The sequence below is a fragment of the Myotis yumanensis genome, unplaced genomic scaffold (genome assembly GCF_028538775.1).
Source record: "Myotis yumanensis isolate MYYU_CA2020_CCGP unplaced genomic scaffold, mMyoYum1.0.hap1 SCAF_13, whole genome shotgun sequence".
NCBI lineage: Eukaryota > Metazoa > Chordata > Mammalia > Chiroptera > Vespertilionidae > Myotis > Myotis yumanensis.
Window position 1 is genome coordinate 57,358,053 of NW_027223764.1, and position 15,961 is coordinate 57,374,013.

General features: G+C 38.8%; 1 protein-coding gene across 1 annotated transcript in view; it reads left to right on the forward strand.

The window, feature by feature from the left end:
• Positions 1-3,110: 3,110 nt before the first annotated feature.
• Positions 3,111-15,961, forward strand: part of PTPN20 (protein tyrosine phosphatase non-receptor type 20) — a 69,843-nt gene continuing 56,992 nt past the window's right edge. The window contains exons 1-2 of the mRNA XM_070431943.1: positions 3,111-3,203; positions 11,512-11,621. Coding sequence (XP_070288044.1) covers positions 11,528-11,621 — 94 coding nt within the window. The 5' untranslated portion in view covers positions 3,111-3,203; positions 11,512-11,527. The remainder of the gene's footprint in view (positions 3,204-11,511; positions 11,622-15,961) is intronic.

Consider the following 15,961-nt stretch of genomic DNA (forward strand, 5'->3'; position numbering starts at 1 on the left):
GAGGAAAATACACAAAACAACACTAAGAAAAGAGAGCTGTTGTAACTATAGTAATAGCAGACAAAGAGACAAAAGCAAAAAGCATTAGGCATTAAGAGGTCACTATGTAATACTGGAATGGTTAGTTCACAAGGAAGATATAAAACTCTAAATTTATAAACACCTAATTACAGCTTCAGGATATATAAATTAATATTTGACAACTACAAGGAGAAATAATTAATAACTTTACTATGATAGTAGACCATTTAAAAATTTATCCTATCAATAGATTAGACAATTAGTTAAGAGTGTAGAAATTACCAAAAAACAATTAGCAAACTAGGTATAATAAACATAAATAAAACTAGTTTTTAACCGTTTGAGTCCCAAGCATGTGATCGCGCTGCTTGGTATTTCTCCACATAAAATAAAACAAGCGCTATCACGCTGTTTGGGTCTTTTCGTACTCATTTAGAGAAAGCGCGGTTGTGCTGTTTGGGACTCAAGCGGTGTTTTTTCAATACACCCCGGGACTCAAACGAATCGTATGTTTTCTCGACATAAAATCTCAGCAGCGCGATTGCGCTGCTTGGGACTCAAACGGTTAAAATTAAAGAACACACATTCTTTTTTTTTTTTTTTAAATATATTCCATTTATTTCTTTACAGAGAGGAAGGGAGAGGGACAGAGAGCCAGAAACATTGATGAGAGAGAAACATCGACCAGCTGCCTCCTGCACACCCTCCAATGGGGATGTGCCCACAACCAAGGCACATGCCCTTGACAGGAATCGAACCTGGGACCCCTCAGTCCACAGGCCAACGCTCTATCCACTGAGCCAAACCGGCCAGGGCCACACATTCTTTTTAAGCATACAAAAATTTATCAGATATCAAATCAAAATATCTCTCAGCAAATAATCTTATAGTACTGACTGTGGTCTCTGACATAAGGAAACTCAGTAAGAAGTCAACCACAAAAGGGTAAAATGTACATTTAAAATTTAAAGAGACATACTTCTAAACTTATGGGTCAAAGAAGAAATTACAAAGGATTTATAAAATATTTAGAATAGAATAAATACAAAATTATATGAAAACTTGTTTGCTCATTCATTATGCAGTGGTTAGCAAATATAATGGTATAATCTATATCATTACATTTACAATGGCACCAGCTAGTAAGTATATAGGAGTAAATATAAGGAAAGTTGAGAATTGCTATTGAGAATGTCATAAAATATTATAATAGCTATATCATATAATGGATAATAAGACTTAATATAATAAAGATAATAGGTATCCTCAATTTAAACAATAATTTTATAATTTCAAAGCTTGTGTTGTATGTTTGTGTGTGTGCATGTGATTTGATTGGCTGATTTAAAAACTTGGAAAAACATAAGACCAAGATTAGGTAAGACAGAATTAAGTAAGAAAGGAAAAGTGTGTATATGGTAGGAATGCTGGGTAGTTGTTTATATCTTTCCATTAATGTGCTTAGTTTTAAAATCTCTTTTGTTGGGTTCATGTTCTGGAATGATGGTTGTATACATGCCCACAAGAGGTATTCCAGGACTAGGAAGTTTTATGGAATCAATCAAAACACATACACCTGCAAGAGGGGAAAAGATTAATATGTTTTACAAAAATAAAAGTCACCAAATAACACTTCAAAAATATGAAAAGACAGAACACAGGCTGTGGCTGGATATGCTGCATGAGAAATAGAGAGACATGAGGTGAGGGTGGGAAATTAGGCAGCGTCCGTACCAGGGAAGGCTGCCCGGAACTGGGCCTGCTCCTTCTGCTCAGGATGCTTCTTTGCATTGCCCTTCCTGGTATTTTTTAGGTACATGGCTATTGTGTATCACCATACTCTGTCACTGCATTAACACTTATCACCAGCTGTAATTTTACATGCTTGCTTGTGTATTTCCTCTCTCCCCATGGGAATACGTAGCTCCACGGGGCAGGACACAAGCCTCTGTTGTTCAGTATTTCATCAGGAGCATTTAGAACAGTGTATTCACATCATAGGGCCCCAGAAAAGAATAGTCAAATGAATAGATTAATTGAAACAGAATTGAGAGCCAAAATATTGATTACCGAATCTTAATTTTAATTACTTTTACCCTTCCATTATATTCAGTTCTATTTACTGGTGGGCTAGGTACTGTACCGGAGGCTGCGAATGCTACAAGTGGCCTAAGGACCATCAGGCAGTACTAACTCTCATGGCAGAGACATGCTTAGAATTACTGTATTAGATTACGCAAGTTCTAAAGTAAAGATAAATATAATGTTGGGAATTTTATATTTACAATAAACTCAACACTCATTGTAAGAATTTCTGGGCTGAAGTCATAATCTTTTTTTTTTTTTTAAAGAAAAATGAAGCTTAACCCTGGCTAGTGTGGCTCAGTTGGTTGAGCATCACCCCGTGCACCCAGAGGTTGCTGGTTTAATTCTTCATCAGGGCACTTGCCCAGGTTGTGGGTGATGTTGTTCAGGAGGCAGCCAATTGATGTTTCTCTCTCATTGTTTCTCTCTCTCCCTTTTTCTCTCTCTCTAAAAAATCAATGAAAAAATACTATTTAAAAAGAAAGAAAAGAAATATGAACTTATTTTTTACTTACTTTGGAAAATAACTTGGGTGATTCAATAAAAATCACTTGTATATGCATAGTACTCTATAGTCTGTCTTGACAGATTGGAAAATATTTACTAGGGAGAGACGCATTTCAAGTGATTTTCTAGGAGTAAAAATCATGTGATTATGGTTTGATTCTATTATTTAAGATCTTATTTTTAAAAATATTTAAAAAATTTTAAATTATAGTTGACAAACAATATTAAATTAGTTTTCAGGTGTACAACATAGTGATTAGACATTTATATACCTCACAAAGTGATCACCATGGTGTCACCATCTGACACCATGCATAGTTATTACTATATTACTGACTGTATATCCTATGCTATACTTTTCATTCCTGACTGTTCGTATAAAAGTCAATTTGTACTTCTTGTAGTATTTTAAGAAGCTACAGAAGTCATATTTTGAAACTACATGTTTTTGAAATCTTAGCCATAATTTTTTATTCTTTCTTATTCCTATAGGTTTTTGCAAATCAGATTAACTTAGATAAGGTACTATTCTCTTTTTCGGATTACAAACATAGTGATTTCGTGGATCTTTTTCAAGAATCTGCAGAAAGGTATGACTAATGAGCTTATTTAGTTTTCTGTTTATGCCTGTTAATAGCTATAACTCCTCTGAGTGGAGATAGTGAATCATGGCTCTCAAATGTTTGGTATATTTCAAGATATAGCTTTTTGTAATAAGTACAAGCTGATTTGACTAGAAATAGAATGTATTTACCATCTCATAAATATGGTATTAACACAAGAAAAAGATATGTCTACAGAATTTCATTTTTGTCATCTCAGCAATTCCATGGTTCCCAAACTTTTGTAAATGTGTCTGGAGCTCCTGAGGGGCCATTGTACTTGAGGTAAGGTAAAGCTTGGTGCACAGTGACATTTTATTAGAAATTATGGCTGGTTCTATAAAGAAAATAATATGCTAGAAGCAGTGGGTCTCAGCTTGGTGAATTTTTTGTACTTTGTATGAAAAAAATTAAAGAACCAAGAGAAAAGTAAATTTACATCAAGAAAAACAAAGAAACACTGGTAGCAGCTCTTATGCTCATAAAATGTTCAGATTTAGGTGTTATGTGAAAAACCATACCAAATAAGGAAACATTTTATTGAGTCATACTTCCATAGAGATTACTTAGTAATATTACCTATAGTCACTTGGATAATACTATAATAATGTGTACAGTATAAATCTTTTATGTTCAACTTTCAGAAGTACATTAAATGAAAAAGCTATGTTCTAATAGTATGTCCTAAGCAGTAGGTACTAATTATATATTAAGCAGTGTTTACAAATACAAAATATTGCAGTTTACAGTTTAATTAGGGGAGCACATAAAAAGACAAATTTAAACATAATGTGGTAAATATTATAGTGCCAATGCCCAAGGACTGTGTGTACAGAAGATAGAGAACTATGGACAGAGGCGTTCCTTATCAGCTCTGTGGAGAAAAGATTCTTGAAGATGGCTGGCAAGAAATAGAGAAGGAAAAAAAGTAAGAAATCTGAAATTACCCACAGAAGCAAAAGAAGAAAGCATTTATTTTGTTAAGGTTAAATGTTGAAATACATGAGGGAAAGTAGTAGAGATGACAGTGGAAATGTAGACAGGGAGCAAGACTGCAGTGAGGGAGAGAGTGTGAATGAGCAAGGGAGTGATGGGTGTGTATGTGGACATGTGGTGTGTGTGTATTTGTGTGTGTGAGTGAGGGACAGTTAGATCTCACAGGAGTCTCAGGGGCTGGCAGATCAGGCTCTCCTGGACAAAGAACCCCTGCTACTGCCACAGGCACTCCCTGGGCAGGCATGGCTCTGACAAGGAAACCATGCCATCTTGAAGAGGGCAGCATTGGTGGCTAGGAGCATATCCTCACCATCACCAGACTAGCCTTGGACACCACGTTGGACCCACACAATGAGCCGCTGGCCAGTGGGAACTCGCAAGAGACCCCCGTTGCAGAATCTGGGACCCCCACAGTGAGTGGGCTCCAGGACCACGCAGTGAGTGCACACCAGAAGGACCTTGTGCACCAATCTGCCCAGACTCTGGGACCATACAATCAGTGCACACTAAAGGGACAGTGTGCATGCCACCCTGCCATCTGCAGCTGACCTGAGGGACCAGATAAGTGAGAGAAGGGAGTACAACTCAGAACAGAGACAATCAAGGTGTGAGACTCAAGGCATACCCAGCCTCTGGGCTAAGGACTCCATGACCACTGGACTACTAGGGGCTTCAACCTCTCGGATCTCAATCAAGTTGCCCAGGGTCAAAAAGAGACAGCGATTCATATTCTCTTGCACTAGAGCAGCTTCCAGGAGACCTAGATAGACACCAAGGGACCAGATTCAGCAATATCAGAGCAAAATCTAGTGAGTCCCAATTTCACTGGTAGCAAGTCAGAGGAGAAATCCTTCCTACCAACAAGACATCCATAAATAAGTGGGATAGGAGAACACATATACCATATTCTCTGAAAGCTAAACATCACCTCTTCCTCCTAAAGCCCTGTGAGGAACAGACTTTTGAGTGATTAAGATTGACAGCTGGCTGACAGGTGAAGGCAGGCAGAGGCAAAGCCCAGGGAGCCAGCAGAACTTTGCTGAACCAGCCCTGAGTTTTTTAAAAAATATTTTATTGATTTTTTTATAGAGAGGAAGGGAGAGGGAAACATCATAGAGGGAAATATGGAGAGTTAAAAACATCGATGAGAGAGAAACATCGATCAGCTGCCTTCTGCACAACCCCCACTGAGGATGTGCCCGCAACCACGGTACATGCACTTGACTGGAATCGAACCTGGGACCCTTCAGTTCGCAGGCCGGCGCTCTATCCACTGAGCCAAACCTGTTAGGGCTCAATGGGAATTATAAGGAGCTGAATAAAAAAAATACACCAACATGGATAAGAATCAAGAGGAAATGAAGATTGACATGCCTACAATAAATAACACAGTGGAAGGTTTCAGCAGTAGACTACAAGAAGGCAAGGACCAAATCAACGAGTTAGAAGATAAGGTAGTGAAAAATGCACAATCAGAGCGGCAATTGGGGAAAAATATTAAAAAGCAGGAGGAGAGTTTAAGGAAGTTTAGGGACAACATGAAATGAAGCAACATCTGCATAATAGGGGTGCCAGAAGGAGAAGAAGCAGAACAAGGAATAGAAAGCCTGTTTGAAGAAATAATGACAGAAAACTTCCCTGACTTGGGGAAGAAAAAAGTCACACAAATCCAAGAAGCACAGACAGTCCCAGTCAAGATGAACCCAAAAAGACCCACACTAAGACACATCATAATTAAAACGCCATGTGTTAAAGACAAAGAAAGAATCTTAAAGGCTGAAAGAGAGAGACAGAAAGTTACCTATAAGGGATCTCCCATTAGGCTATCAGCTGACTTCTCAACAAAAACACATCAAGCCAGAAGGGAGTGGCAGGAAGTATACAAAGTAAAGAAAAGCAAGGGACTTAATCCAAGACACTCTATCCAGCGAGACTACCATTCAAAATTGAAGGAGAAATCAGGAGTTCACAAACAAAAAAAACACTAAAGGAGTTTATTACCATCAAACCAGCAACACAAGAAATCCTAAAGAGCCTGCTTTAAGAAGAAAAAAATAGAGAGGGAGAAACACAGGCATAAAGAATAAAAATGGCAATAAACAAGTACCTATCTATAATAACCTTAAAAATAAATGGATTAAATGTTCCAATCAAAATACAGGGTAGTCAAAAGATTAAGAAAACATGACCCATACTTATGCTGTCTACAAGAGACCGACCTCAGAACAAAGGACTAATACAGACTGAATGTGAAGGCGTGAAAAAAATTTTCATGCAAATTGAAATAAATAAATAAAAAAGCTGGGGTAGAAATACTTGTATCTGACAAAATAGACCTCAAAATGAAGGCCATAACAAGAGATAATGATGACCACTTCATAATACTAAAGGAATCAATACAATAAGAGGCTATAACTCTGGCAAACATATGTGTACCCAATACAGGAGCATCCAAATACATTAAAAGACTTCAGGAAGTTATCAAGGGAGATATAGCAATGCAATCATAGTAGGAGACTTTAATACCCCATTAACATCACTGGATAAATCTTCTAGACAAAATATCAATAAGGAAACAGAAATCCTAAATCACACACTAGATCAGATGGAACTAATTGACATCTTCAGAACATTTCACCCCAAAGCTACGGAATATACATTTTTCTCAAGTGCACATGAGACATTTTCAAAGGTAGACCACATGTTAGGACACAGGCTAAGTTTCTACAAATTCAAGAAGATTGAAATCATATCAACCATCTTCTAGATCACAATGCCATAAAATTAGATATAAACTACAATAAAAACATTCAAAAAAATCAAACACATGAAGGCTAAACAGCATGCTGTTAAACAATGACTGGGTTACCAAAGAGATAAAAGAAGAGGAAAAAAAACATACTGGAAACAAATGACAATGAAAACACAACAATCCAAAATCTCTGGGACACAGTGAAAGCAATCCTGAGAAGGATGTTAATATCACTACAGGGCTACCTCAAAAAACAAGAAAAAGGTGTAATAAGTTACTAACCCAACAACTTAAAGAATTAGAAAGAGAGAAACAATAAAAGCCCAGAGTAAGTAGAAGGAAAGAAATAAGAAAGGTCAGAGCATAAATAAATGACATAGAGACCAAAGAAAACAATACAAAAGAACAACAAAACCAAGAGATGGTTCTTTGAAAGCATAAACAAGATTGATGAACTTCTAGCTAGACTCAATAAGAAACAAAGAGAAAGGACCCAAATAAACAAAATCAGAAACAAAAGAGGTCAAGTAACAACTGACTACACAGCAATACAAAGTCATAAAAAATACTATGAACAACTCTATTGCAACAAACTGGACAACCTTTACAAAATAGACATATTCCTAGAAAAATACAATCTTTTAAAACTCAATCAGAAAGAATCAGAAAGCCTGAATAGGCAGATAACTGCTGATGAAACTGAAGCAGTGATAAAAAAAAAAAATTCCAGCAAAAAAATGCCCTGATCCAGATGGCTTCACAGGAGAGTTTTACCCAACATTCAAAGAACTAACACCTATACTCTCCAAACTATTCTATAAAATCCAAAAGGAAGGAACACATCCAAGCTCTTTTTATGAGGCCAGCATTACTCTAATTCCAAAACCAGTAAAGACACTATAAAGAAGAGCATTACAGGCCAATATTTTTGCTGAACATAGATTCTAAAATTCTCAACAAATATTAGCAAATCCAGCAATATATTAAAAAAAATACACCATGACCAAGTTGGATTTATTCCAGAGATGCAAGTATGGTACATTATTTGCAAATAAAAGACTCCATAAAAAATGACTAGATTTAATAAGCGAATTTGACAACATAGCAGGATACAAATTTAACAACCAGAGATCTATGGCATTTATATACACCAACAATGAACTGACAGAAAGAGAAACTAAGAAAACAATCCCATTTTCCACTACAACAACAAAAAAAATGAGGAATAAACTTAACCAAGGAGGTAAAAGACCTTTACTTCAAAAACTACAGGATGTTGAAAAAAGAAATAGAGGAAGATATAAACAAGTGGAAGAATATACCATGTTCATGGATTGGTAAAATCAACGTCATTAAAATATCCATACTACCCAAGGCAATCTACAGATTCAATGCAATCCCTATCAAAATACCAACGGCATATTTCACAGACCTAGAAAAAAAAACTATCCAAAAACTTATATGGAATTAAAAAAGACCCCAAATAGCTGTAGTTATCTTGAGAAAAAAGAAAGTTGGAGGATCGCAATACCAGATGTCAAGTTATACTACAGAGCCACTGTACTCAAAACAGCCTGGTACTATCACAATAACAGGCATATGGACCAATGGAACAGAACAGAGAACCCAGAAATCAACCCAAACCATTATGCTCAATTCATTTTTGACAAAGGAGACAAGAGCATACAATAGAGGAAAGACAGTCTCTTCAATAAATGGTATTGGGAAATTAGCAGATACGTGCAAAAAAAAAAAAAAAAAAATGAAACTGGACCACCAACTTACACCATACACAAAAATAAACTCAAAATGGATAAAATATTTAAATCTAAGACATGTAACCATAGAAATCTTAAAAGAATCCATAGGCAGCAAAATGTCAGACAACTCTGGTAGTGATATATTTACCAATACGTCTCCTAGGACAATGGAAATTAAGGAGAAAATAAACAAATAGGACTACATCAAAATAAAAAGCTTCTGTACAGCAATAGAAACCATCAACAAAACAACAAGAAAGCCCACTGCATGAGAGAACATATTTGCCAGTGATCATCTGATCAGAGGTTAATCTCCAAAATTTATAGGGAACTCATATAATTTAATGAAAGGAAGATAAACAGTCCAATCAAAAAATGGGCAAAGGACCAAAATAGACACTTTTTGAAAGTGGACATACAGAAGGCTAAGAGACATATGAAAACATGCTCAAAATCACTAATCACCCAAGAGATGCAAATCAAAACAACAATGAGGTGCTACCTCATACCTGTTAGAATGGCTATCATCAACAAATCAACAAATTACAAATGTTGGCAAAGATGTGGAGAAAGGAACCCTTGTGCACTGCTGGTGGGAATGCAGACTGGTGCAGCCACTGTGGAAAACAGTATGGAGTTTCCTCAAAAAATTAAAAATGGAACTCCCATTTGACTGTCATGACCCCACTTCTAGGAATATATCCCAGGAAATCAGAAACACCAATCAGAAAGAATATATGCAACCCTATGTTCATAGCAGCACAATTTACAATAGCTAAGATTTTGGAAACAGCCTAAGTGCCCATCAGCAGATGAATGTATTAAAAAACAGTGGTACATCTACACAATGGAATACTATGCTACAAAAAGAAAATAAGGAACTTTTACTATTTGCAACAGTGTGGATGGAACTGGAGAGCATTATGCTATGCGAAATAGCCAGTTGGAGAAAGATAAACATGATCTCATTCATATCCTATAATAAATGCCTAATATGCTAAGTGTCCGTCTGGTTCTCTGTTCAACCAATCAAAGCGTAATATGCTAAGGCTGCTCAACCGCTCGCTATGACGTGCTATGACAACCAGGGGCAGACAGTTGACCAGTCGACAAGTCACTATGCTGTGCACTGACCACCAATGGGCAGATGCTTCAACTAGTAGGTTAACTTACTGCTGGGGTCCAGCCGATTGGGACTGAGCGAGATGGGCCAGACATGCCCTGGACCCCTTCCATGGTCCCTCCCCGGCTGGCCAACCTCCCGCACCCCTCCCCGGCTCCAGTTGTGCACCGATGGGATCCCTCGGCTTGGTCTGCACCCTCTCGCAATCTGGGACTCCTGGGGGGATGTTAGCCAGTTTTGGCCTGATCCTGCAGGCCAGGCCAAGGGACCCCACTGGTGCATGAATTTGTTCACCAGGCCTCTAGTGTAGGATATACAGTAATGAAAAATGTAAACTGATGAACAAAGGTAGATCCAGAGACATAGAAGCATTGACAGACTGTCAAACCTCAGAGGGAATGCCTCAGAGGGGAGCGTGGGTGGTTGGGAAGAGATCAACTAATGAACATGTATGCATATATGCATAACCAGTGGACATAGACAATAGGGGGTTGGAGACCTGGGCTATGGGGTGTGGGCAGGTGGGAGAGGTCAATGGGGGAAAACAGGGACATATGCAATGCCTTCAATGATAAAGAATAAAAAGATAAATAACTTAATTTTAAAAAAAGAAAAGAGGAGACAGGGACCACATTGCCAACATGCTAAAGTTATGTGTCCAGGAAGGAGCCTTTGTTTATTCTGAAGTTGATAGACAGGTATAATTAAATTTTAGTGGGAATTTTTTTCTGGACATTAAAGATTAGACCCAGAAGTCAAATAATAGGAGGTTTCTATTAAGTGGGTTGTAAGTGTAAGTACAGCAGGAGCCAAGCAGATAGCACAAGAGAAGAAACTGAGTCACAGTGAGAAGTTGGGAAGCAAATGGAAATGAGTGTGGATTTGTATTTGCAAAGTCTGTTAGAAATAGAGCAGTAGTTAGATTGAGATAGAACCTTTGAAGGGTTTTCTATCTTTACAATGAGGGTGAATCAAGTATCCTTATAATATTAAAGAATTTGTAGGTAGGGAGAGATTTTATATATATAAAACATATATATATATATGAAATTTTAGAAAAACGTCTCATGAGACAGAAGGCATTGTAGTTGAGAATGTGGAAGGATGACTTTTGAACAGGAAGAAAGGAAGGAGTAATGAAGAATGTTGATGCATCTAAGTACACATTTTAAAAGTAATTTGAAAGAGTTCTGGTTTTCTGGCCTGCATTTTCTAGAAGTGGCCTCATTTTTACTACAGCAGAGGGTCAAGATCAGAACTACATGCAGGTGGTAGTTCAGGATTAGCTGCAGTGGAGGAATGGTAGAGAAAACCAGTGATATACCAGTGTTTTCCAAAGGGCTCTGTTGATATGAGAAAGCCGAGTGGCCCTAGTGCTGTCCTCCCACAGCCTAGGGAAAGGAGGAAAGCAGGTGGGAGGTGGATAGATGCGAGGCGGCTGGTTTGCAAGCCAGGTAAAAGTTGGAGGAGATGGAATTTGTGATCAGACCTTGGGATTTCGGAATTCTCTTTGGAAGTGGGCCAGCTCCAGGTGCTGACAATGGAATTAGGTGGTGGAACAGAAATGCCGGTGAATGTCAATTAATAATTACTGTAGATTATCAGAGATTCTTAAATGCATAAGTTCTTTGATACCATGAACAAATATGTGCATTTATTTTCTAGTGAGAATGAACAGGGTATGTGGACAGCCGATGACGCCTACCTCAGAGACAAGTGGATCAGCGATGATGAGCTTGCAGGGCCGTCGCAAGCTGTACCCCCGACTGGGCACGGTATGACTGCACCCTGTTCTGTTGCAGGTTCTTGAGCAGGCTGGTTTCAGCGCCATGCACAAAGGCTTTTCTAACACAAATGCAGGAGAGAGCTAGGCAGACCTTTTAAAATGGGAAAACATATTTTGGGGGATTTTCTTGCTGCACACTCCACATTCATAAGGGCAAATTTCTATTCTTTCTTTAAATATTTTAATATATAAAACATGATATTAAAATGAGCTATTTTATATTTTCTTAAACTAGCAATTATAGATTTGTATAGACTTGAATATGACCTTCCTCATCCACCTAATGTTAATTTGTTGCATAGTATGTACTTTGTAAATAAAATAATAATTTTGGATTACACATAATCACATATTGTGGAGAATAAAGGAAAAATAAGCATGTATAATAAAATAATAATACTGAAGAATATTCCAAGTATTTTCTTTATATATATATTTAAGTATATATATATAATATAAACCTACATAAAACCATGAATCATTATACATAGATAAAACTTTTGTGTGTGAAGTTACAAGGTCACATGCATACTTTGGAGTTTGAGAGGAGTTTAGAGATCACTCATTTCAACCTCCCATCAAGTGCCAGATTACCTTCTCTAATGACTTTTTAATTTAAAAATGTCAAATCTAATTAAGGCAACATCACACTGCAATTATTAAAACACAAGTCTCACAAAAATAGTTTATAAGAAAATAGTTCTAAAATACTGAAAACTAGTTTACATAGAGTGAAATTCACCTGTTGGCACTCAGTTCTCTGAGGTTGGACCAAGGTCTGCCACCACACAGGCAGAGGCTGTTCTTGCCCGCAGGTCTCTGTGCTCTCGCAGCCGGTCACCAGCACCCGCAGCCAGCAATGCTCTCATTCTGTTTCCTTTTGTTTCTTTCAGAGTCATATCAAGGAAGCATGCATATAGGTTGCCTTTTGAGTCTACTTTCTTTCACTTTGCATAGTATTGTTGATATTCATCCATGCCTTTGCATTTATCAGAATTTACTTTTTTTCTCTGCTAAATACCATTCCACTCCATGACTACACCAGTTCTATTAGCCATTCACCAGTTGAAGGACATTTGGGTTGATTTCAGGTTTTGGCAATTATGGATAAAAGCACTACAACATTCACATTCTGTTGGGCTCAGTGACACCACCAGTTTTACTGGTGCCATTACCTTGTGGAAAATGGCATGCCAGAGGGTTTACCTCAGTGGCTCTCAACCTTCTGGCCCTTTAAATACAGTTCCTCATGTTGTGACCCAACCATAAAATTATTTTCGTTGCTACTTCATAACTGTAATGTTGCTACTGTTTTGAATCATAATGTAAAAACCTGATATGCAGGATGGTCTTAGGCGACCCCTGTGAAAGGGTCGTTCAACCACCAAAGGCGTTGCAACCCACAGGTTGAGAACTGTTGGTTTACCTTAACACTACGGTGTCCGGTGAATTTCCCGCCAAAATATAAGATGGCGCGGGCAATTATTTAGGTTTCCCGCGCAAAATCAGAGTTAGTTTAAACACGTAATAATATTCACAAAACTCAAAACTAAAGACGTCCGGACACAAGAAGTATTTCTCAATAACTATTCTCTTTGCATGGTGAGATATCCAGGGATATCGGTTATAAAATGAGAAAACAATACATTGGTACCCTAACGGTATTGTACTCGACCAGCGCCATAAAGTGTTCTCTACTTACAAGGGATTTTTATGATACCTATTACCCCAATGGGTATGAAACGGTTCGCATACACAGGTAGGTATCTTTGTGAACGGCAAACAAACAAATATTTGGTAATACGCAGTTACAATCGGCCCGAGTTTACACGTTTCCCGCACTCCACCGCAAATCTATATGAACCGAGTTAAGACGGCTCCCGCGGAGTACGCGCAATTCACGCAAGCCGACTTAACTCGTTTCCCGCACTCCAAGTGCTAATGTCTGTTCTACCCTTTACTTTAGGTCTCCACATTGTACCTGCACCTAAGAGAAGGTTCCTATCTAGGATCTGGTCCACTCCTTAGCAATAGAGTGCTCTTGTTGTAATTCTGTTGCGTGCACATTTGGTTGGAGATGGGATTGGCATTCTCTGTTGTCCTTGTTCAACCTTATTCGGGGCATGCCTGGCATGGTGCCTTCTCAGTTATTCTGCCCTTTCTTCAGGTTTGGGGGAGGTGTTACTGTCTGAGTCCAAGATGCTTTCCTACCTTCTCTAACCCCAATGTAGGGGGTCAACCTGTGCTTTGAGGGTAATAGGGTTTGCTGCCCTTTTCCCATTGTCTTATGCTTTGGATCCCTATGGACTATAGGGGAAAAGTACCTGGGTAGGGCTTTATGCCTTTCCTGCAGAAGTGGCTGCTCCACTATACAAGCTTGCACCGGAGAGAGGACTTATTGAGTTCTTTGCCTTGTCTCCAGGTTTTCTCCTGAGCTTCTGATGAGGTCATTACATGCATTATCTTTTGTTTTTCCCCTTATTTTTATTAATTTATGTACACCTGTCTTTGTCCTATAGACAAGTTAATTTTAACCACATACTGTATTTATTGCAGTGTTTGATTAATTCTTAGTTCTATAATCATGTGCTTTTGACATCTAATTTATTTTTCACCTCATTCTCTTGTTTCATCTCATTTTGTCCTGTTATTTAAAACTGGAGGCCCGGTGCATGAAATTCGTGCACGGGGAGCGGGTCCCTTATCCCGGCCTGCACCCTCTCCAATCTGGGACCCCTCGGGGTATGTCCGACTTCCGGATTAGGCCCAATCCCTGCAGGACATCCCGGCAGTTGGACATCCTTCTCACAATCTGGGACTGCTGGCTCCTAATCACTCACCTACCTGCCCGTCTGATTGCCCACTAACCGCTCCCCTGCTGGCCTGATTGTTGCCTAACTGCTCCCCTGCCAGCCTGATCACCCCCAACTGCCCTCCCCTTCAGGCCTGGTTGCTCCCAACTGCCCTCCCCTGCGAACCCAATCACCCCAACTGCCCTCTCCCGCTGGCCTATTCACTCATAACTGCTTTCACCTGCTAGCCTGATGGCCCACAAATGCCCTCTCCTGCCAGCCATCTTGTGACAACATGAGGGTGGCCATCTTGTGACGACATGAGGGTGGCTATCTTGTGACTTCGTGAGGGCAGCCATCTTGCTCAAGGGTGTCGTGCGAGGGTGTGACGCCACCTAGGCTTTTATTGTATAGGATAATTAACATTCTTATTATTTCTTCCTAAGATGGTAGAGCTACCATTTAGTTTATGTTCCATTCAGGATGGATTGAAAAGTTTTGCATACCATATTGCATTACTCATTTTTCCTCACATCTCATATTTTATTTTCATCTTGTTCACTAACATGTATAGCTCTACATTTATTTGATTTTTCTAATTGAGCATGAATGAATTCTTCTGGACTCTCATTCCATAAAACTTGAAACTAAAATCTATCTTTATAAACTATATGATGAGAGCCGGATTTTGCTTGAGGACAGTGACAAGTGTGTGAAGGGTTAGGGAAAGGATGTGGTTGGATTGTGGTGTGGCATATATTGTAGATCAGTCTACACAACATCACCTACACCTTCCTCCTAGTGTACCTCACTGTATGGTTCAGGCAGAAAAACTAAAAATGACATTTCTCAGACATCCTGGTAGCGAGGCTTTGACCAATCATATGCACTTAGCTGAGACTGAAATGTGTGGAGCAGCATCCATGCTGCTGGTGCACAGCATAGCAGGCAAGGCATTCCCAGTGGTGTGACTTTCTAATTCCTCCACGGTTGCTCAGGTAGTGCCATCTGGAGCCAGTAGTTAGAACTGTGATGTCCAGCTTCCTCAGATTCCTCATTCTGGCAAAGGTGGCACTTTTCTTGGCAGACCATTCTGCTGTGTTATTTTTGAATCATAATGGGGGAAGCACCTGCTCTTTGAATCCACCCAATGAGGTTGTCAGCACCAACTAGTAGATAACATATCTTTCTGTAATGATTGCCATCATCTATAGCTGAAGTCTGACTTATACACCTTGTTGGAATTTTTGGACCGGCTACAATAAAAAGAAACCAAATTCAAAATGACATGAACAATAAACAAATATGTTTTTTCCTATAATGGAGGTCAAAGATAAGAAAATATTCCAGGTTCATTATGTGAGTTGCTCAGTGAGCTCATCAAGAACATAGATTCTTCATGTGTATTTTTTCATATTTGCTATACTCCGCTCATTCCTTTTATGGTCACAGTAGGCCTTATGCTTATGCGCGTATGCCTGGGCAGGGAATGGAGGTGGGACAGAGGCTTGATTCTCTTGCCTGTAAGCCCTGAATA